Genomic DNA, 22,435 nt, shown 5'->3' with positions numbered 1-22,435 from the left:
TTGGGATAGGGACATCTCCCATTGACTTATAAATGACCTTGACAGGTCTGAGATGGCGGATTTTTGGATTCTGGCTTTTTGCAGCATTATAGGATAATAAATCTTGAAAAGATTGAGTTTATGCTCCAAAAAGCCTGACCAGTTACATTTGAGTGTTAGTAAATAACCCCCTTAACCTCATTTTGAAATACAAAACACACATAAGAGAAGATGAACACTTACCAAAAATGAAAAATAGATTCTGTTTTGAAGGCTGGTGAAGGTTCTTTTCAGCTGGTTTGGTGTACACTATATATTGATGATATAGAGGATATGCTTTAGAGTGCTAGTTGAAATTTTGAAAATTCCTTCAATTAAATGTGAGGCTGAAGTTGTTTTTTGAACAAAGTTAAGTTAACATTGTCTTGTGGGTTGTTAGAATGCACATGGGTGTATGTTTTTCAAGACCAAACGTACCTGGAATAAGGGACTTGGAGCACACAAGCACCTGCAGCCAACGCAGTCACAGAAAAAATGATATATGATCTCCCTGGAAGGCTGGAGAAGGTCCTTTTCGGCCTGTATGGGGTATACAGTTCTATACTATAGGATGATAGATGATATGATTAAAGGATAAGTAAACCTTAAAAATAAGTGAACATAAAATTGATAAGGGTGCGAGTCTCAGTACTTTTGCAATGTGCATTCATTATTTATTTTTTTTAATTCCAAGATATTAAAGGATACATGTGCTGTTAATATGAATGAATTTTGTTACAACAGCGCCACCTGCTGGTCATTTTCCCACCAGCCTGACCACCAAGTAGTCAAGGAAGTTGTCAGGAGAAACAAAGAGGCTGCTCTGATGTTCTTCTGCTTAGGAAAGATTTGAGAAAGGTTTCTAATTTTTTTTAGCAAAAAAGTTAGTTTATTGGAACAAAAACATCACAGCAAGGGCTCTATGACGAAGTGCCCCATGGCACGAAACGCGTACGGCTCTTGCTGTGATATTTTTGTTCCAATAAACTAACTTTTTTACTACATCTATTCTTGGAGTGTGATCCAGTTTGTGCCAGCCCATCACTATTTTCCTATTTGCAATTTCAGCAGTCTGGTTGGAAGGGTCCAAATTCCCCTAGCAACCATGCACTGATTTGATTAAGAGTCTGGAATATGAATAGAAGAGGCCTGTACAGAAAGAGGAAAAATAAAAAGTAGCAATAACAATACATTTGTAGCCTCAAAGCATATGTTTTTTTAGATGGGGTCAGTGACCCCCATTTGAAAGCTGGGAAGAGTCAGAAGAAGAAGGCAAATAATTCAAAAACAATAAAAAAGAAAAAATGAATGCCAATTGAAAAGTTGCTTAGAATTAGCTTTTCTATAGCAAACTAAAGGTTAACTTAAAGGGATTCTGTCATGATTTTTATGATGTAGTTTTTATTTCAAAATTACACTGTTTACACTGCAAATAATTCACTCTACAATATAAAATGTAATTCCTGAACCAGCAAGTGTATTTTTTTTTAGTTGTAATATTGGTGTGTAGGTGCATCTCAGGTCATTTTGCCTGGTCATGTGTTTTCAGAAAGAGCCAGCACTTTAGGATGGAACTGCTTTCTGGCAGGCTGTTGCGTCTCCTACTCAATGTAACTGAAAGGGAGGGTGTGATATCAAACCAACTTGCAGTACAGTAGTAAAAAGTGACTGAAGTTTATCAGAGCACAAGTCACATGACTGGGGGCAGCTGGAAAACTCACAATATGTCCAGACCCATGTCAGATTTAAAAATTAAATATAAAAAAATCTGTTTGCTCTTTTGAGAAATGGATTTCAGTGCAGAATTCTGCTGGGGAAGCACTATTAACGGATGCCTTTTTAAACAAATTTTTTTTCCCCTTTAAAGGTGAACCACCCCTTGATGATTGCGTAAGTATGTGTGATAATGTGATCAAGTCTGTGCCTTTGTGTGTGTATCTACATGAACAGGTGAATGTGCGCGTGTGAGTATGTAAGTACATGTTTATTTGCACTATATCAAGAGTTTGTATATCTGTACGACTGCCATTAAAACCGACCAAGGCCATAGATTTATTTCCCCAGCCTCTGTATTTATGTGCAGTTGAAATTCTATAGACCCGACGGGACACACTAATTAAACAGAGACTTACTTATCTCTATATTCCTCCATGAAGCACACACCACAAAAAAATAAAAAAAAAACCCCAAACCATTCGGACTTGATATGCTTTTAAATATACAGAGAATGCAGGTTCCTAACACACCTGTTGCAACAAACGTCTCATTCAGTGTAAAGCTAAAGGCTGTTTCTAATCCAAAGTAAATGAAGGAACGTTTTGAGGTGTCAGCGGCATGTGAAAAATGCAGTAAAGCCTAAAGGTCTAAAGAAAGCAGGACTTTTTTTTTTTTTTAGCAATATTCAAAAGCCTTTTTCAGTTTTGAAGAAATGGATAATTCAAAATATAGGTGTCTAGCGAGCAGCGGCCCAACAGCTGAAAGGTCATTCATTTCTTGGACAGCGTTAAGTGTAGGACACCTGCGAAAGGCCAGCATGTGGGAATGCACGATGGCTGCATAAATATATAGGTGTACGCCACAAAATCTGTCAGTTAAAGGTTAGCATAACCTATTAATGTCATTATTTTCCAAGCTGGAATCCTTCTTATATAAGGTGAAATGTCAGGGAAAAAAATTCTCACTGATGAATAAATTCTGCACAAATAACATTTATAGTGAATTTTACATAATACATTCAATTGTGCAAATAAAATTGTGTTTCAGTTTATACATTCGGGGGCTGATTTACTAAAACTCGCATTTATAAAATTTTTGGATGAAAACAAAGTCGACCTAACTCCCTTCCACTCATTTATCAATAATTTATCTAAAAAAAATTGGAGCAACTAGATGTTGCAACAAAATCAAGCATCAATTCGCATCATACGACTGACACTCCAAAAACTAGGTTTTATCCAATTTTAGATGCAAAAACTCGACTTTTTTTGACTATCCAGCGCAGATTATAATATTGAGCTTCATGGACATCTGCCATTGACTTCTACATGACCTCGACAGGTTTGAGATGGAGTATTTTTTAATTTTTAGCAGCTTTGGGGTATGATAAATCTCAAAAAAGTTTTTTTTCCATGAAAAATTTGAGTTTTCCCCCTAAAAATTTTGACCAGAAAAAAATCGAGGTTTAATAAATGGCCACTTAAGCCTAGCACAGTCGAATTAGAAATTAAAATAAGATTAATAAAAAAAATATACAGGTATGGGAACTGTTATCCAGAATGCTTGGGACCTGGGGTTTTCTGAATGAGGACTCTTTTCTGTAATCTGGATTTACCAACCTTAAATCTATTTAAAAAAACCCTTTAAAACACGAGTTAAAACCAATAGGATTGTTTTGCCAATAAGGATTAATTATATCTTAGTTGGGATCAAGTACAAGGAACTGTTTTATTATTACAGAAAAAGGAAATAATTAAAAAAAATTTGAATTATTTCATTAAAATAGAGTCTATGGGAGTTTTTTTTTGTAATGGAAGCTTTCTGGATAACGGGTTTTCATATAATGGATCCCATTCCTGTATATTGCATAGGAATCTTTCTTAAAAATATTACAAAAAAAAATGATTGTATAAGTACCAATTCACAGTAAATTACTGAGATATCAAAATAATATTTACAATCTTTACTAATAATAAAAATATATTGCATAGGGATCAATTCACATCAATTGTTGATTGATCAAAATAATGGTTATCTTTACTGAAATTATAACAAAAACAATTATTGCACAAGAACTAATTCACAATAAATGACAGATATCAAAATAATATTTTTGATATTTACTAATAATATTAAAAAGAATCATGGGAACCAAGTCACAATAAATTGTTGAATGATCAAAATAATGGCTTTCTTTAATGAAATACTGTAAATATTGCATTTGTAGAGATATCAACATCATTTCTATTTTTCCTGAAAATATATATAAAAAAATTTGCATGGTAATAAATTCACAATAAATTGCAGAGATATCAATATAAAAATTATATCTTTCCTTAAAAAAAACAAAGGGGAATTCCTGGCGTATTCTGGCAAATGTTAAACATAGCAGGAATATGTCAGGTATTTGTATTCTTTCTGTTGATTAAGGGCACACGATAAGATTCAGGGAGATTTAGTTACCCGGCGGCAAAGCACCTCTTCTTCGGGTGAATAATCTCCCTGAAAAGCCTTCCCACGGGTTTGAATCTAAATCGACGGTGGGATGGCACACGGAACGATTAGTTTTCCAAAGTCGCCCGAAGGTGCCTCACGAGGAAACTTTGGGCGACTTTGGAAAACAAAGTGCTCTGAGTTCCATCCCGTCGGCGATTTACATTCTAGCCAACGGGAAGACCTTTCAGGGAGATTAGTCGCCCGAAGAAGAGGTGATTTGTCGCTGAGAGACTAAATCTCCCCAAATCTAAGCTGTGTGTCTCTGCCCTTATTGGTTGTGCTACTGCCTAGTGAGTCAGTTCCAGGAGAGTGATTAATACAATGAAAAAATATGTCCTTTATTAATTGGAATTCATATTTTGTATAAAAACTGAGATGCCATGGTTTCAACTCCAACGCCTGCTCAGCAGTATGTGAGATCCTAACCCATTGTTCTACTATCGAAGCAATGAGAGTTTTTTTTAAGCACAGAAGCCCCACCTTCTTCTACCTTTGATCTGTGAACTAGGGTGCAAGATTGTAATTTTAAGTTCTGCAGTTTTGCACCTATCAGATGGCACATTTTATCAATACAAGCAAACAATGTGCAACTTTTTGTAGACAGTGTCATGTGACGTGGGTGGGGTATACTTTTACCCACATTTTATTTAAGCATTAATCTGGTGGGGCAAAAGGGCATGCTTTTCCTGAATTGGTGGGCGAAGAAAATTGTTGAGTACTAGGTTGCCTTAACTCACAATAAGAGACACATTTATTAAAGGTCGAATTTTAGAGGTATTATGGCTTTTTGAAACCACAATTAAACTCTATTTCTCTAAAATCACAGTTGCCATGAAAGTTATTAAAATATACCAACATAACCCAAGTACAAACAGAAAAAAGTGCTGAAAAAATACAAATATCTCTAAAACCTTTAAAAAGACAATTGGGGTCCTATTAACAAAGGTCAGATTGTAGTAGTTTAGAGGTTTTTGAAACCATGACTAAACTCACAAACTGTAAAACTACAAATGTCTTGACATTTATTTAAAAATACAAATAAAAAAATATGAATGGAATTGAACGATGCGCTAAAAAATGAGAATACCTTTAAAACCTCTAAAATGTTGAGTTTTTCAGACAATTCCTAGCAAAATAAATAGGATCAGAACAGCTCCCTTTGACTTCTATAGGACCTTAACAACTTTTACCTGGTGAAGATTTGTATTAGAGATTATCATGGTTTTTAAACTTAATAAATCTCGAATTCGTAGAGCTTTTTTTAAAAAAAAAATTAGAAAACCACACATTTTTTGAGATTCGTGGAAAAAAATGTAAATTTGATAGTTAGTAAATGGACCCCTTTCTAGCAGAAATAAATCCATAAAAGTCTGAATGGCTAAAAAAAAGTCCAAAAGGATTAACGCAACATCCCTATCTAAGGGGCTAGGGACCTCAACTGATTTTACTTGGAGAAGTTTTGCATTGGAGATTTTTATTGTTTTTACGTGAAATTTGCATGTTATATGGAAAAAATATTTGCCCTGTTTGTGAGAATTAATGCTCACTGGCAAAAATGAATACTGGTGCAAACATACATTAGTTTGGCAGAATAATGTTGAAATTGCTAACTAAATTTAGAAGTTAAGTCTAAGAGCAATAATGTTCAACCAATTTTAGTTTTGGGGCTGTATACAATCTTCCCGTTGAGTGTCTTGTTCTTGGTATTTCTTGCTCAGGGTTATAACAACCATATGCATCTCTGCTGGTCAGGTTTGCTCAAGGCTTCATCTGTCACCTGTGAGGCTTTTACATTTAACAGATCCTTTCACTTGAGAGATGAGTAGACCCTTGGGTCTGGTCTGTCTGTGGTCATGTTATGTACAAGGCAAATAGTTCTGGCAAATATCACACTAAAGTGGTCCTAATGACGTAGCTTTCCACTTACAATGATAAAAAAAAACTCCTTAAATTCACAAAAGGGATAATCACCTAGGTAGGCACGCTTAAAATCTGTTTTATTAGTTACAGATTTGGGGATGTTACAATCTGCCATTACTTTTCCAAAATAATTTCTGTTTGCACATGGTAAAAATCAGCTCATAGCTTTTTAAAAATGTTACCCTCTAACCATTAATAAAATGGCTTCTGCTTATTTTCTTGTGGAATCGGCATTATGGAAATCCAACCAGTCCATAAGATCTTTTTCACCTTTTGTTGTTTGAGTCATTTAATCAATAAATGGTACAGGTATAGGATCCCTTATCCGGAAACCCGATATCCAGAAAGCTCCGAATTACGGAATGGCTGTCTCCCATAGACTCCATTTTATCCAAATAGTCCAAATTTTTAAAAATGATTTCTCAATTTTTTCTCTGTAATAATAAAACAGTAGCTTGTACTTGATCCCAACTAAGATATAATTAATCCTTATTGGAAAAAAAACAGCCTATTGGGTTTATTTAATGTTTAAATGAATTTCTAGTAGACTTAAGGCATGAAGACCCAAATTACTGAAAGATCCATTATCCAGAAAACCCCAGGTCCCGAGCATTCTGGATAACAGGTCCCATACCTTCATTGTCAAAAAAGTAAGAATTTGAACCTGGACAAAGTTTAATGTTAACTAGAGAAATCTTGGTTAAATATAAATTACATTTAATAGTGAAAAGTGTTATAGGGGACCCAAAAGGTTAATTTCCCTCACTGCTCAGGAAGTTCTAGTTATGTTACCTGTGCCTTTTGGGAGGGAAGGTTCCTCAGCTGGGCAATTCCTATCCATAGTCTATTTAATGGGCAGGAGCACATGGTTTTCTTCTTCCTTGATTCCACTCTAGCAGGAGGTGGATCTGTCCAGAGGGCCTGAGGTCAAGGCCTCAGTAAAGGAATTTAAGACAAGCCCCAAGGTCACTATTTCTTAGGCTGAAGGTACCGCACAAACAAGCATCACAAAGTGACAGCCTAGTTTCCTGTCATAGTACATCACAGGTGTAAGATAGTCAAACCAGCTATCAAGAACAGTCCTGTGCTCCACCAAGGAGAAGCAGTGGGGTTAGTATTTCCATTAGGTGGAACCCATCTAGTGAAGGGACCACAGTCTGAAGAGGGACTAAATTTATCCCAAAGAGGCTTCCACTAGAAGGGATCTATTACATGGAGTTCTTCCTGCATAATGATGCTAAATCCCATCCTCTCCAACCAAGCTGCGTGTTTGAGTACATCATTTTTCTGTCCATAATTATTTACTTATCAGCCATTACTGTACAAATGAAGTACCTTTTGTGTTCAATAAATCTTCAGTTCAGTGAGGCCCATTTCTTTTATTCTTTATACCGTCACAACACGAAAAGTTCAGACACCAGAAATGTGGTAGCCTATTTATAAACAGTCTCATTTTTGTGGTTAGTGATTTTTGAAACCACCACCAAACTCACAAACTTAAAAATTACCCTCAATTCTTTTATAAAAATCCATATACCTCAAAAACCACAATTCCTAGCCCTAGGGGGTGCTATGACTGGTTCCACAGAAATTCCAGTGCTGGTAATGGTCAATTATTTGACAGACTTACTGTATGCCTTAGTTCCTCGACTCATTGGATGGTTCTGATTCTTGTTACCCAAACTTCTCTCTTAACCTCTCATTGCTTCTTTCTATTCCCAACTGTAAGAATTCTCTCTGCCTCTCTCCCTGCCACAACTATTCCATTACCTCCAAATCTCCAAATACTGCCTAAAGACCCATCTGTTTAGAGAAGCCTATACAATGCACCCTGGTGGATTAGATGCTAATAGTATTGAACTGGGACACCAAGGGCCCACGAGAGAACCTGATATTAAGGGTACACCAGGCAGAGCCCTACAATCTTTTCTTGTTATTGATAAAAACCCAGGACATATCTAGCCCTGTGCTGATTACAGCTCAGACTATATGGTTGTTTGAGGAATTTATTAGCTCTTGGTCTCATTTATACTGTGCAAATTTTTTCTTAGGAACTCCCCATGCCAGAGCTGTATAATTAACAGCCTCCCTGGATTCTCCTGTTTATGTGACAATAAATTTGGCCTCGGTCATTTCACTGGCCCCTTCTCAAACTCTTAAACTAAAGGAGGCCATACAAAGCCAGAATAAAGCTGCCAATATCGGTCATTTATACCTATTTGGCATTGTATCTGCCCATATATGGTGATTTCTGACGGGTCTCTCCAAAAATCGTCCAGTTATTGATCAGGCAGGTTTGATTTTTTTGGCAATCAAGGACCGCCTCAGTTAGTTGATGTGGTCCTCGTCCATTTCCTCGCCCATTTCCTTCATTGTAATCCAATCATTTTGCCCTAGAGCCAAACAATTGGATTTAACCCAATATCGCCCCTTGGCAAACTAGCAGATTTTATCGTGTATGGCCACCTTAACTTTCTTACTGCTGGGAATAAATAAAACACAAGTAAACTTGGAAAACATAAAAAAGTTGATGTTTTTTGCTCCAGAAATGTCAAAGGGCCCAGTAAGGCCAGGACTTTAACTTGTAAGTCTCATATTTAATATATGGGGTACATAGGTATTTGGTGATTTAAACTCTCCCCAATACCATCCTCCAGAACAAAAAAAACCCATGCATTGAAACTCCAACCTTTTTTAAAGTACACAAAATTTGGAAAAAATGCACACAGCACTAGCTTTATTTCTATTTAATTGGAACGTATCATTGCATCTAGATATGTAAAAATGCTTACAAAGACATGTACACACAAGTGAAAGGATATTATACAAAGCACATGGGACAAAGTCATTACTTTTACAGAATCATTATTACACAAAACATAGAACATATCCACATGATGAATATGTGCACGCTACAAAATAAACAATAAATAAATCACATTATATGCAGACAGTCCTACTTACATCAGTACAATAAAATATTAGAGCTTGTGAACATTCTTTAAGTGAATAAAACCCAAGAAAATAAACAGGGATACTCAACAATTTCTTTAAAAAAAAATAAGCAATAACTTAAGATGACAAAGTTGAGCTCAATCATTAAATAAAAGTGTGCAGTATTGGTTACATCCCCGCTTCCATCTAGTGAACTCCATGCTAGTGAGGGCAACAATCAGTTGGTGTACTGTAGGTATCAATCAGTATATAGGAAAAGGTAGGTACTGACTGGACCACATAGTAAAAAAAATGCATTTATTTAGGCATTACATATCTCATAAGGATAGCCTTAAGTGTTTTGTGCCTTAAATGGGCACTCAAGAGTAGGATGTCTATGAAAGGCACAAAACGCGTAAGGTCATCCGTATATACAATATAATTCCTAAATACCTGCTTTCTGTATTCTTATACAATGTGGTCCAGCCCGTGGCTGCTTTTTTCTGTTTTCTGATTGATATCTGCTCCCTATGCTGAAACGTCTAGAGCATGAGCACCTGGATCATCACTAGTCAACAGGTAATTATTGAAAATCCTTACTGCTTGAGCTGGTTTCAACTGGGGGTATACCTGAAATCTCAGAATGCCATTAAAGTCAACAGCATGTTCCTGTGCCAGATGCATCGTACTTTAGTGGGTATCTTTCTGGTAACCAAAATGGGTTGGTATATCTCCCATTTTTTATCAGCTGGTTGATAGCAGATGATTGTAAATGGAACAAACTACATATCTGAGGTTGAGACAATATTGCAGCTTTCTATCTGTTTAAAATAGCAAATCCCCAAACCTATAGAAAGTTGTAATTTGGAAGGATGACAACTGTTAAGGTCTGCTCATTATATTGGGGGCAGATTTATTAAGTTATTAGTTCATTTCTATGTCAATGGCAGAGGTACGTTGAACTATTTGAATATGTTAATTGCCTTCCTGACATTGAAGTGTTTTTTTTTTCGGAGAAAAACTTGAATTGAATTTGATTTGAATTTTTGGGTTTTTCGCATTCGACTGAATATTAGACGTTCAATTTTTTTCATAAATAACCTCCCATTTGAGTTATGAGTAAATTCAAATTTATTAGAGTTAAAAAAAAACTTTGAAATTCGACCTTCGATAAATCTGCCCCTAGGAGGCTTATTTATATATATATAGTGGAGTGAAGCATTACCGGTGATGTTGTACAGAGCATCCAATCAGCAATTCGATTTCAATAGTTAAGGCTCCCATTCACGGGCCGATAAAAGCATACCGACAGACCAAGTCAGCGGCTTATTGACCCGTGTGTGGGGCCATCCAACGGGCGTCCATGATCGATATCTGGCCTAGGGCCTGCAATCGGATCAGCCCAATATCGCCCACCTCAGATCCGCTCGTTTGGCAACATCGGCAAACGAGCGGATCTCCCTGTGTATGGGCACCTTAAGAAAACAAACACAAATATCACCAGTAATTCTTCATTCCACTTTTAACACAGCATAATAATTAATGTTTCAGAAGAGTTATTGGAACTGACTTCACTTGCTGGAAAAGAGGAGTCATACACTTTTTAAAATGGTTTCTTATTACCGGCATAAGTTGTTCCTTATTCTAAATGCATGGTCTTAAATAATCCTGAGTAGCTTTTTTAATTGGTGGGTCAAATTCCCTTTAATTGCATGACAATTACACACTACATCGTCTCTAAAAAGTTGTTAGCATTATAGTTGATTAAAAAATGGATTCTCGTATGAATTCTGTTCCCTCTATCTTAACATCAGATACATTCTACATATGAGAATAATTTCAATATCACACACGAAAAAAGGGAGAGACGCACTGCAACATTTCTCCTGTGTGCATCCACCTCTAAGGCATCAGTAAATGGCACTTAATTTGCTCAACAAGAGCAAAAACATGAGTTGTCCAAAGAGATGTTCAGCATACCTATATGTGTTTTATGTTCCACTAGAAGTCACTGAGTGTACCACTGTGGGGTTTTAATATCTTAAATATTTACAAAGAGGAAAAGAGATCTAGAAGTAAGGTGACTACAGGTAAGGCCAGACATGGGATGACAGATTTATCTAAATTCTAACTTTTGTAAAATTATGAAAACACACAAATCTTAAATGTGAACTTAATTACAAAAAATAACTAAAATACTAAAATACTTTACTGCTTTAAAAATGCAACAAGAACACATTCCACCCTTTCAATTTCAAATTAATACTTAAATTGAAAAAGAGCTTGAATTTTCGAAGATACAACTCCCACTAACTTTGACCTTAACTACAACACAAATAACATTTTTGCTAAACCTGCCTCTAAGGGTAACAATTGACAGAGGTTGTAAACTCAGTTCTGTTCATATTTTGTGAGTAGTGACAGTTTAAATTTTAGTTCAAATGTTTCCTGTATTTATTTATTCCTACTAATCTTTTCTAGCATTTTTCCTGGGAGTGAGAAGATATGAACATTGTGACTTGGCTGCAGTACTTTTCATTGTGATAAATTTCTTACAGTATGACCTTTCACTTTTGGAACTAAATTCTTGGTCCATAGGACAAACTGGACAAAAACTTTAATGCTGGAGAACACTTTATGGAGAATCATCTTCAGAATATAGGGAAAAGTTTCAAAATTTCCTAAAAATTTAAAACTTTTTACCAGCAGGATAATCAAGTCTAAAACATATGACCTTAAAGGAGAACCAAACCCTTATTAATAAAAACCCCTAACCTACAACCCTACTTGGACCCCCCTGTCCCCCTAGCCTAGGTGTAATCTTCGGTCTCTTTGCGGATTAAGCACACCGGAGCTCACAGGTGCCATCTTCCAGCTCTTTGGTAATCTACGGGTTGTCTTCCGGCAATTCGGCAATTTCCGTCACTTTCGGGGCATTACTGTGCATGTGCTGATACCGAGCCTGTGAGCTCTGCTGCGCTGAATCTGCAAAGAGAGGTGAGTAAAGACTTAGGGCTAATTACCTAGGCTGGGGGGGGAGCAGGGGTTTGTAGGGTTGGGGGGGGTTAGGGGTTTTAATTAATAAGGGTTTGGTTCTCCTTTAATATCAAATGATCTGCACTTTAATGAGCTGTAGGTATAAAGGATAGTTCATAAGTATACAGATATCCTGGAAATCTGCACAAGCCCTTTCCCAGTTTTAGTTTTCTAAAATTCAAATATTACATTTCTCATTTGTAGAAAAAAAGATGTTGATTAAAACAGATTACATTATATTCGCTGGCAGTATAATAAAAATAATAGTGGTACAGGAAGTTATTTTATTTATAAGTAACCAAATGTGAACCACTCTTAGAGTTTATTCGGTAATGGGCAAAATGTATCCCAGTCCAATAAACACATATTCACCAGTGCCCAGGGTTTACTTTGTAGCATAAGATATTCTCTTATTCTTCTTAAAAAATCCTTTTAAAAAATCCTTCACAAACTGTTCCGTTTAATGTTCTTCACTTTCAAGTAATACAACATTCTTGTTGCATTATCTTGGCTACATCTGTACCTGAATACCTCAAACTTGCAATATCCTCAAATCTAGAGTGGTTTCAAAATGTTTTTAAAAATATTTGGAAACATGAAATAGCTGCTTAACTGCAGAATATTTGGTTATATTTAAATATTTGGCTTTAATTTGAAACTACAGTGGGCAGAAAAGAACAGTCAAAACATTTTCAAACAATCCATCAAAACATCTACAGTTGGAGAAGTGTTGGAGAATATTTCTATTTGTCACAAACGGAGCAAATTAATCAAAGATGCAGAAGCAAATCAGTTTTCTAAGGGTTAATTTTCTAAAACACCCAAATGAAACTAATTAAGCAAAAACTAATCCAGGAAACAAGATTTATTAATTTAAGAGGAACTGGGTTCTATGTCTAATTCACTTGAAAATCAAATCACTTAGGGGCAGATTTATCAAGGGTCGAAGTAAAAAAATTTGAATTTCAAGCTATTTTTGTGTACCAAAATTTGATTCGAATTTGAAAAAGTTCAACAATTCCAATATCGAAACTTATCTTGTACTGTCTCTTCAAAATATCGACTTTGACCATTCGCCATCTAAAACCTGCTGAATTGCTGTTTTAGCCTATGGGGGACCTCCTAAAACCTATTTGGAGAAGGGTTTTTTGGAAAAGCTTTGAATTGAAGTAGATTAAATACGATCTTACTTCGATTCGAATGATTCGAGTACAGCCTATTCACCCACAGAAAAAAAACATTGATTTTTTTTAATAAATTTCGGTTCGTCTTTTTTTCTTTCGAATTTAAAATTATGGGAGTTCAAAAAAACTCCCATCACTTTGAAATTCGACCCTTGATAAATCTGCCCCTTAATATTGTGAAAAAGCAACTTGACCACGGCGAATTTGCATCGTGCTCTTAATTTTCAATGAGTTTGCCAAATTTCGAATGAGTCTGAACTTAAGATCTGCTCCACACTGTGGCATCAAATGAAGGAGAAAGTAATTTCCTTGGCAATTATTTGAGCATCATGCTTAAGGCAAAATTTAAAATTGTTTGACCACAAACCCTTCAATGTGTTTCCAGTTTTATCTTGGATTAATACAGTTCAACCCTTCACTACTTGTCTACTACAACAATGAGGTTTTCATTATTATAAAAGATGTGTATAAAAAAGGATTAAATATGAACACTTAGCCAAAGACCAAGGTTTCCAGAAAATTATGTATTCTGTAAATATCTGTATAACATGTTGTTTAATTTGATGAAATATAACAAAATTACTCAGAAATTAAGCATCTGTCCAACTTCAACTTAATTTAAAAAGCCAAAAGCTTTGATGAATTCAGGCCATACATTAAAAGCTCAGTTTTTTTCAATAGTTTAATAATAAATCATTTATTATATTGTTCAAAATGCACGGCAATGACTGCTAAAGGTCAAAAATGGATTTTACAGCTTTAACTTGTCTCCCATTCTTTAAATACCTATGCTAAATAACTTACCGATAATATTTCCCCCACCAAAAGCTCAAAGAAATATGAAATGTCTCATCATTAAACATGAGCAATTTCTTTGTAAACTGGGAATTTCTTAGTTAGTGAAGTCCATTTAAAACTATAAAAAAATATATACAGTCTTATTCATGAAATTAATTTTTACAATTAGCAGAGGTGCTCATTTTTGATGTTAAAGCAGTCATTTTAGGAAGGAAAACAAATATATATGATTAGGTGTTTGTTTGGCAGGTTCCTGTGCACATTCTAATATTTGTTATCACGGATACCAAGCAATTGTATGCTTTGTTGAATTTTACCATAAATTGGCTTTGATTATGACACTTGGGGGCAGATTTATCAAGGGTCGAGTTTCGAAGTAGAAAAAGCTTCGAAATTCGACCTTTGAATTGGAATACTTCGACTTCGATTATCGAAGTCAACGTTTTTTTACATCGAATTTGGCCATTTGCGGTCGAAGTAAAATCGTTCGATCTAAGGATTTCATCCATCGAACGAACGATTTTTCTTCAACTTCAAAAAACTTAGAAAAATGCTCTAGAAGGTCCCCATAGCCTAACATAGCACTTCGGCAGGTTTAATTTGGCGAAGTATTGAAGTCGAAGTTTTTTAAAGAGACAGTACTTCGATTATCGAATGGTCGAATAGTCTAAGTATTTTTACTTCGAATCAAATTCGAAGTCGTAGTAGCCTATTCGATGGTCAAAGTATCAAAAAATTACTTCGAATTTCGAATGTTTTTACTTCGAAAATTCCCTTGAATTCACTTCGACCCTTGATAAATCTGCCCCTTGGCATCTTATATGAAGATGATGATGAAAACCAACCCGTTATTGGCAAAACATACATGAACACTGGGGCGTTAAGAGTACAGAGGATAGTACTAACAGTAGTGAACTATTACTATATAAATGCCAACTTCCTGCTTAAGATAAGATCTGAGATTTCTATTTACAGTGAAAAATGATCAAAAATAATTCTACTTAGTTAACGTCAGAATGTTTCGCTCTCTCTCTTTTCCATAACCATAATTAGAAAATTTGTTTTAAATGCAGCGTAAAAATACAAAATGGTTTACATGGAATGTTCTAAAAAAAAAAAAGTTAACTGTACAACATTTTATGATAATTCTATATTTACAATTACATTTTTTATAAAACTATTTTTTTTTCATTTGTCCGCCAAATATTTTGTGCATATAAAAAAAAAAAATGAATATAATACTGATATTTAATTGATAACTTTCTAAAATTGAAGCTAGGATTTACGCTAATACTGGTAAATTGCGGTGAACTTCAAATTCAAGGAATTCTTTTAAAAAAAATCTACAAATGATCAGTCAATTCCAATTTGTGTCATTTGAACAGTACCAGTAGCTATATACGTTTGAGAAATGTAAGCATTTTACACACGTAGACGTTTCTCTGAAACTTTGCACCCGTAGGCCACAGGGCTCTGTTTATTTAAAATTTAGAATTTAAAAACTGACCTATTTACTTTAGTGACCTATTTGTTAGATTGATTTTCTCATATTACGAAACTGAACCCAGAAAGCATTTATCATTGAAAGATCAAATTCTACAGGAGTAAACGGCAAGAAGGAATTACTATATAATGCAATTTCAATATTAAATAACATCTAGACACTATAAATCTCGTGATAGATTGTGCAGCAGAACTGTTCTAAAATCATTCTAAGCTAAAGCATTTACATTTCCACAGGATTACAGTCAATGCCTGGGTTCACTCAACTTTGACCTCTAAACATACAAAGCTGTATCAAGATTGAGCAAACCAGAAAAATTCAACAAGATGGACAGATTCATTTGCATCAATGCTTCATTGTGTTTGCTTTCAGCTCGCCAGAGTCAACATGAACTCTTCAGTGTACTTTGGCAAAAACAGGTATTTTTAACCCATCGACCTGGAGAATTTCTAGCAGAAATAAGATACATGAATGATATATTCCGTGCAGAAATTTTAAGTTTAATAGTCCTGCAACTATGCGGCGATAGTATTCCCACTTAAAACTCTTTCTCACACTGTCTACTGTATGTGAATTGAATAAACATGAGCCTGTCCTGCTTTTGGTACCAACAATGGCTATGCAGTTTGTAATACATGAAAAAAGGTAATTTATGTTTCAAGAAAATCAAAATTGCATTTATGTTACAAAAACATTTTAACAACCTTCCTTCACAAAAATAATTTCAGTGTTAACTATGTGTGCCAATTTTGGATTTGTTGTTTCGTTTCCCATGAAGCTCTGGACAAACATGTCAACAAGGAACGTTATTTTTAAAAGTGCCTATTGCCGTCCACCGTATACGTTTAACGAGCCCACCCGCCGATTTCTACGCATAAACCTTGTTGAACAGTGCCCCAGTTTTTCACCAGATGAAAGGCCACATGGCATAATGCAATTAATCAATCATTCCTGAGTTTCTGAAAACAATATGAGAATGAAAATAAGATTCTACTGCCTTAAAAAATAGTTTCTGCAAGAACCCCATCACACATAAGGATGTCTTTGGTTGCATCTTCCTAAAGATTTCTTTTTTCTGTTCTTTATGCTGCAGAAAAATGAGATCTTATGGAATCTTCCCGCAGCTGTCTGTGTTTTCCTAGGTTACAGTCATCTTGCTGATTCCGTCTTTCGATGGTAATTCTGTATTTCTTTCTGCAATAGGAAAAAAAACTCTCAGTGGTGACATATAACTATTTACTATTAGAGAACAGAAAATGGTTGGAAATATAACACTTATTTTCCATATGTTTGTAAACAGTCAAAGGAAAAACACATGAGGATTGAGACTGAGTCTTACTTTTGGTTTCATGGGAGGGTCCAGTAAGAATTTCAAAAAGGAGTGTTAAGGTGGCCATACACGGAGAGATCCGCTCATATGGCGATGTCGCAAAACGAGTGGAACTCTCTCCCATATGCCCACCTTGAGGTGGGCAATATTGGGCTGATCTGATGGTGGGCCCTAGGGCCCAACGATCGGATCCTAACGAATGTGAAGGGGCGGTGGGATCGCGGGACCGCATCAACGAACAGATGCAGCCACGATCCGGCCAGATCTCAATCGGGGAAGCCCGTCGGGGGGCCAATAAGCTGCCGACTTGGTCTGTCGGCAGCTTTTATCGGCCCACCTTAACTCTGTCTACCCAACAAGTTAGATGCTTGGTTTTCAGACCTTTGAGGGTAAAGCTTACCTTTTCTCATCAAACATTTGGTGGGGCCTCATTTATATTGTAATAATGTTAAATATATACATGAAACAGCAACCAAAGGTGGCCATACATAGGCTGATAAAAGCTGCCGACAGACCGAGTAGGAAGTTTATTGGCCCGCGTGTGGGGCCATCCAATGGGTTTCCCCTGATCGATATCTGGCCCAAATTTAAAAATCCTGTCGATCCCGCGTTCCGACCACCTATATTGCCTGAATTATGACCTGATCGTTGGGCCCTAGGGGCATATCGGGGAGAGATCCGCTCGTTTGTCAACAATGCCACACAAACAGATCTCTATGTGTATGGCCACCTTTAGCATTCACCATAAAATTTCATCCAAAGTGACCATTAGGTTGGAGCACCCTCCTTTAGCTTTGAGACCCTTAGGTGGATCTGTTTCATAGTTTGGGAACCATGGCACCAGATTGCTGCAGAGACTAATATATTTTTGGCCTAATTAAAAGACGGGTCAGATAGGAAAGTAGTTTTTCCAGCCAGAACAGTAGCAGAAGATGGATAGACAGTGCTGCATGCTCACTTGCAAATTGTCACTACAACACTGCATGTCAGCTAAACTGTCAGGTACTCTGGACAATATAATGATAATAATATCAGCTTTTTGTACCCCTCTGGTGCCAAGAGACAGGAAGTACAGCATGCCAGAAAAAAAAAAGTGTAGGTATGGAATCCATTATCCGGAAAACTGTTATCCAGAAAGCTCTGAATTAACATTACCTTGTACTTGATCCCATATAAGAAATAAGAAATTGTTATTGGAAACAAAACCACCCTACTGGGTTTAATTCATGTTTTTAGTAGACTTACTAAAAAATAAGAGATCCAAAAAGACCCCATTATCTGGAAAACCCCATGTCCCAAGCATTCCGAATAACAGGCCCCATACCTGTAGTAATGCTTTTTCTTAACGTACCTGAAAAAGTAGAAAGCCATTAACAGTCCAGTTCCTAAAAAGGCTCCGACAACAATTCCTGTGACTGCAGATTCCCCAAGGCCACCTGCTTAAAAAACATGACAAGAAATATCGGTGGTAAGTTATAGACCTTATAAGTTAAGGCCCTTATTTGTGTTATCAATAGCAACATGTATGTGGCTTTGTTATGGAGTTATATACTGTTAATAATAATAATAATAATTTCATAGTGTTAAAATACAAAGCAAAATGTTTTATACTGAAAAGGCACAGGTCTATTACAGTAAATTAATATCAATTATAAGTTTATCATTAATCTGAGAGGGCAATATCCCAAAGACGCAATGAGATCTTTAACTCCAAACTTGGAGTAATTCTGAAAAATGTTTTGGGGTTGGGGAGGTCGTTAAAACATGCTCTGTGGTCCTGTCCGAGATTCTCCCTTGTATACATTGCAGGGATCTCATCCAGACCCTCCTGTAAGTTATGAAATTGTTAGGTTTATACTCATATATTATGGGGTTCATGTAAAAACCACTTATTATGGGGTTCATGACAAACCACATGTTATTGAAAAACGATATGTTGTCCAATAATTTTCAGGAAGGAAATGAGTCTACCTTAACCCTATCATGACTAAAGATAATTGCGGTTACTTACTTATAGACTATAATTAAGCACAATAAGGTTGAACATCAGTAAGTTTAACATCATGTGGTACAATGGTACTTTAATGCATTTTTAAAGGCTGTTTAGTATATAAACCAATGCAAAGACCACAAAATATTTTTGCTAAGGGAAAACTATGTCAAGCAACACAAGAAGTAAATCCTTTTATATTTGTATGTATTCTGTGAGCCAGAAGTACAATCGTAAAACCAAGGATTGTCTAATGGGCCGATTTATTAAACCACATCTTTTTTAGATCTGGCTTTTTGGGAAAAAAGAGTGACTTTTTCAGGATTTATTATACGACAAAACTGTGACAATAAGAAAATACTCCTGTCAAAAACATATAAAAACCAATGGCAGATGTCACTTTCTTTAATTCATAGTTTTAGAGGTTTTCAGTGTTTTTGAGTTTCGTGCGACAATATGAAAAAGTCGTAGTTATTGTGCGACAACTCGAAAAAATTGCAGTTTTCACTACTTTTCCCGTTCGTGCTTTTTCGGTTCTGATTTTTTAATAAATTTCACGCCATTCGTGGTTTTAGAGAAAGTGAGTTTAGTCGTTGTTTCAAAAACCTGTAAAAACATGAAATTGGGACTCTTGATAAATAGGCGTCCATGAATATATTATCAAAATACAATTTACCCGGCTATGAATTTCTACATTTTATTTTTCTCCTATTTAATACAAACACTTTTCATGAGTATTTTTATTGAGTTTTTTTAAACAATTTCTAATAAAATAAATTAAAATGTTGCTATTTTAAACATTTTAATTAGAGCTCGTTCTTTTTAATTTTAAAGTTATATGTATGAGTTATGGATGAAAACATTAAAGAAAGAGTATTTGTTTTTCTTGTTCAGTAATAAAATGGGAGATTTAGACATCAAAAGCAATATTTGCTAAAAGCAAGCGATTTTTCATGTCTGTGTACCAATGTGGGGAAATGAATGGAAAACCATTTGATTTACATTAATTAATGAACGAGTTAATTAAACTGGTATAACCTTGGCTTTGCATGACTTTGCAACCACGGCTTTGCCGTCTTATGTGATTAAAGAAGAAGTGCGGATTTTCTGCAGAGGCTTTAATTTTAATTAAAGGTAAATGACTTTGGAAACAGTGGACAAGTGGGTGTGAAATCTCCTCCATCCATTCTTATTTTTTCAAGAGGGGATTTGTCTCCCTTGCCAAAAATAGCACTGGAAATGAAACTTACAATCTGTGCTTTTGGCAGATGGGATTATTGTTACCAGACCTCCATGGAATTGAATGAGTTCTTGGCGGCTTAAAAGAATGAAAAGATTGCAGGGTGACCATCGCAATCCTTTTATACATCCAGTAAATACAGCTGGTTACTCCAACGTTCCACTCCTTTTTTGTGTGCAGCTCATTCATTTACATAAGACAGAGGCTCCAGTCTAAGGGGATCAAAGCTCTTGAGCATGGCACACATATTTTTAGGCTTACTCAGCCCATCAGACATATTTACCAGGGGGTCTGTTCAAATTTGAGACCTGGTCATGTTCTATGTACCTCATTACATACTGTTTAATCAGTAGTTTATCTCTATATGATTTTAGAGTTCATCCATTAGTTCTTCTATTTTATAATGAATAATGTCCCTCCTATTGTAAAATATAAGCAGATTGTAAGTTCAATGACCATATAAAGGCATGAGGCTAATGTCCGAGTGCTTTTATAGAGGTCATGGAACCTCAAGGTGACATATAATATCCTCATATTGGGTAAACTAAGACAAGTGATATCTCTAATAGAATATAAATAATAATAATGTAATTATAATCAGTTATTTTGGTTATGAAATTGTTCCTTAACTTCAACTCTGATACTCTTCCAGTCAGAATTCTCTAACAGTAAAGAAAGATACCACATTCAGGGCCAGATTCAATTCCATGAGGAAAGAGGTTTATCAACTTAAGATGCAATTCAATTCAGAAAAACTTATCTCAATGTTTATGATGTGAAAACTCTATTAACGTCTATGGGGGAAAAAGGGGAGTGAAAGTTTTTTTTCTCCTCGGATTGAATGTCGTCTATATAACAGGAGATAACTTTCTCATTGAATTGAATCTGGTCCATAATTGCTTTAGAGCCATATTCACATAGTTTTAGGGGCATATACTGTCTACATCACACCAAAGGGTCTACAGCCTAAATACGCCAGAAATAAGCTAATATGGGAAACACATACAAGGCTACTAACAATTAGTTGTTGCTCCTATTTAGCCTTCTTAATAAATGCCACTTAAAACTCACAATCTATCTTTAGTTGACAGAGACATGGGGAGATTAAAAAGACTTTCCTAAGACTCCAAGGATGGGACACAGTAATGGAATCCAGATTTCCATGAATCACATTCCATTGGCTTGGATAATTTTTGATGGGAATTAGCCAGAGTGAAACCATTCACTATTACCACTTTCTGGTATTTTCAGAGAATGTGGTTATAGTACTCCACAAGCTCATCTGGACATCCACCCAGTCCCACCCCAGTTGCCAAAATGATGTACCTACAACTTGGTTCTAACCAGAGAAAAACAAAATCCAAAAGGGTAACAATGGTTACTAAAGCATCAAGTGTGACCCCACAGTTGTTTATACTGAATAAAAAACAATCCATATTTTTCAAAAAATACTCTAGCCTCCCAATTGGAAAAAGAATATGGAGAAAGTAAAAGCAAGCAAATTATCTGTTATGTATGTGATAAACAAGACAAATTTTATATTACCATTTTGTTATGGAAAACGATCAAGCTCACCCTGAGAATATTTTGTATCAACTGAGAAATATATCTTAAGCATTTGCCTCTTCTCATGAACTCTTTTTACTTTAGTTATCCGTTTTCAAATAAACACATTTTTGAAACCATTTTCTAGGGTAAGCAATTACAAAGTTCTTCTACTTACATGACTTACAAGGAGTTGTATTTGTATGTTCTACAAATCTGTCGTTGATTAGCAGCCTTCCAGGCCCCCAAGGAAGCTTTACATTTGGCCGAATTTCAAAATGTCCTTGAATTCCATAATAATCGCCAATAACCTGCACAATGAAAAAGTCTCATATTCAGAATACATTCACAGAGAGTAATTAGAAAATTAAGTTAGAGATCAATTGTATGCATTTTGTCCGAGGTCATGGATAATTACCCTATATTGTCCCTGATGGTTTAGATCACTACAAAACTGGGAGGCCTTATTATCTTGCCTTGAAGATTTAACATCCTTGGGGCTCTAACACTAGCATAGCATCTATTGAAGTAGACTATACTTTGTTAACACAGTAAACAATCACAGTGAACTTACAGTCTAATATTGATGATTCCTTAGTACCAGTGAGATAACGGATAATAGGCCAATTTCTCACCACTAAACCAGTTCTCCTTCTACAGCAGTGATCGTCAACCAGAGGCGCGTGAACAACATGTTGCTCACCAAAGCCTTGGATTTTGCTCC

At 35.6% G+C, this 22,435-nt stretch overlaps 1 protein-coding gene across 4 annotated transcripts in view; it reads right to left on the bottom strand.

The window, feature by feature from the left end:
* Positions 1-15,209: 15,209 nt before the first annotated feature.
* Positions 15,210-22,435, bottom strand: part of npr3.L (natriuretic peptide receptor 3 L homeolog) — a 58,914-nt gene continuing 51,688 nt past the window's right edge. The window contains exons 6-8 of one of the 4 annotated variants that reach the window (XM_018243315.2): positions 21,890-22,022; positions 18,288-18,375; positions 15,210-16,800 (exon numbers count right to left, since the gene is read on the bottom strand). In XM_018243315.2, the coding sequence (XP_018098804.1) occupies positions 16,689-16,800; positions 18,288-18,375; positions 21,890-22,022 (333 nt within the window). In that variant the 3' untranslated portion in view covers positions 15,210-16,688. 4 annotated transcript variants of the gene reach the window in all.

This window comes from Xenopus laevis, chromosome 1L (assembly GCF_017654675.1).
Source record: "Xenopus laevis strain J_2021 chromosome 1L, Xenopus_laevis_v10.1, whole genome shotgun sequence".
NCBI classification, from domain to species: domain Eukaryota; kingdom Metazoa; phylum Chordata; class Amphibia; order Anura; family Pipidae; genus Xenopus; species Xenopus laevis.
The sequence above is the reverse complement of the archived record's forward strand: the minus strand, read 5'-3'. Positions and strand labels throughout refer to the sequence as shown.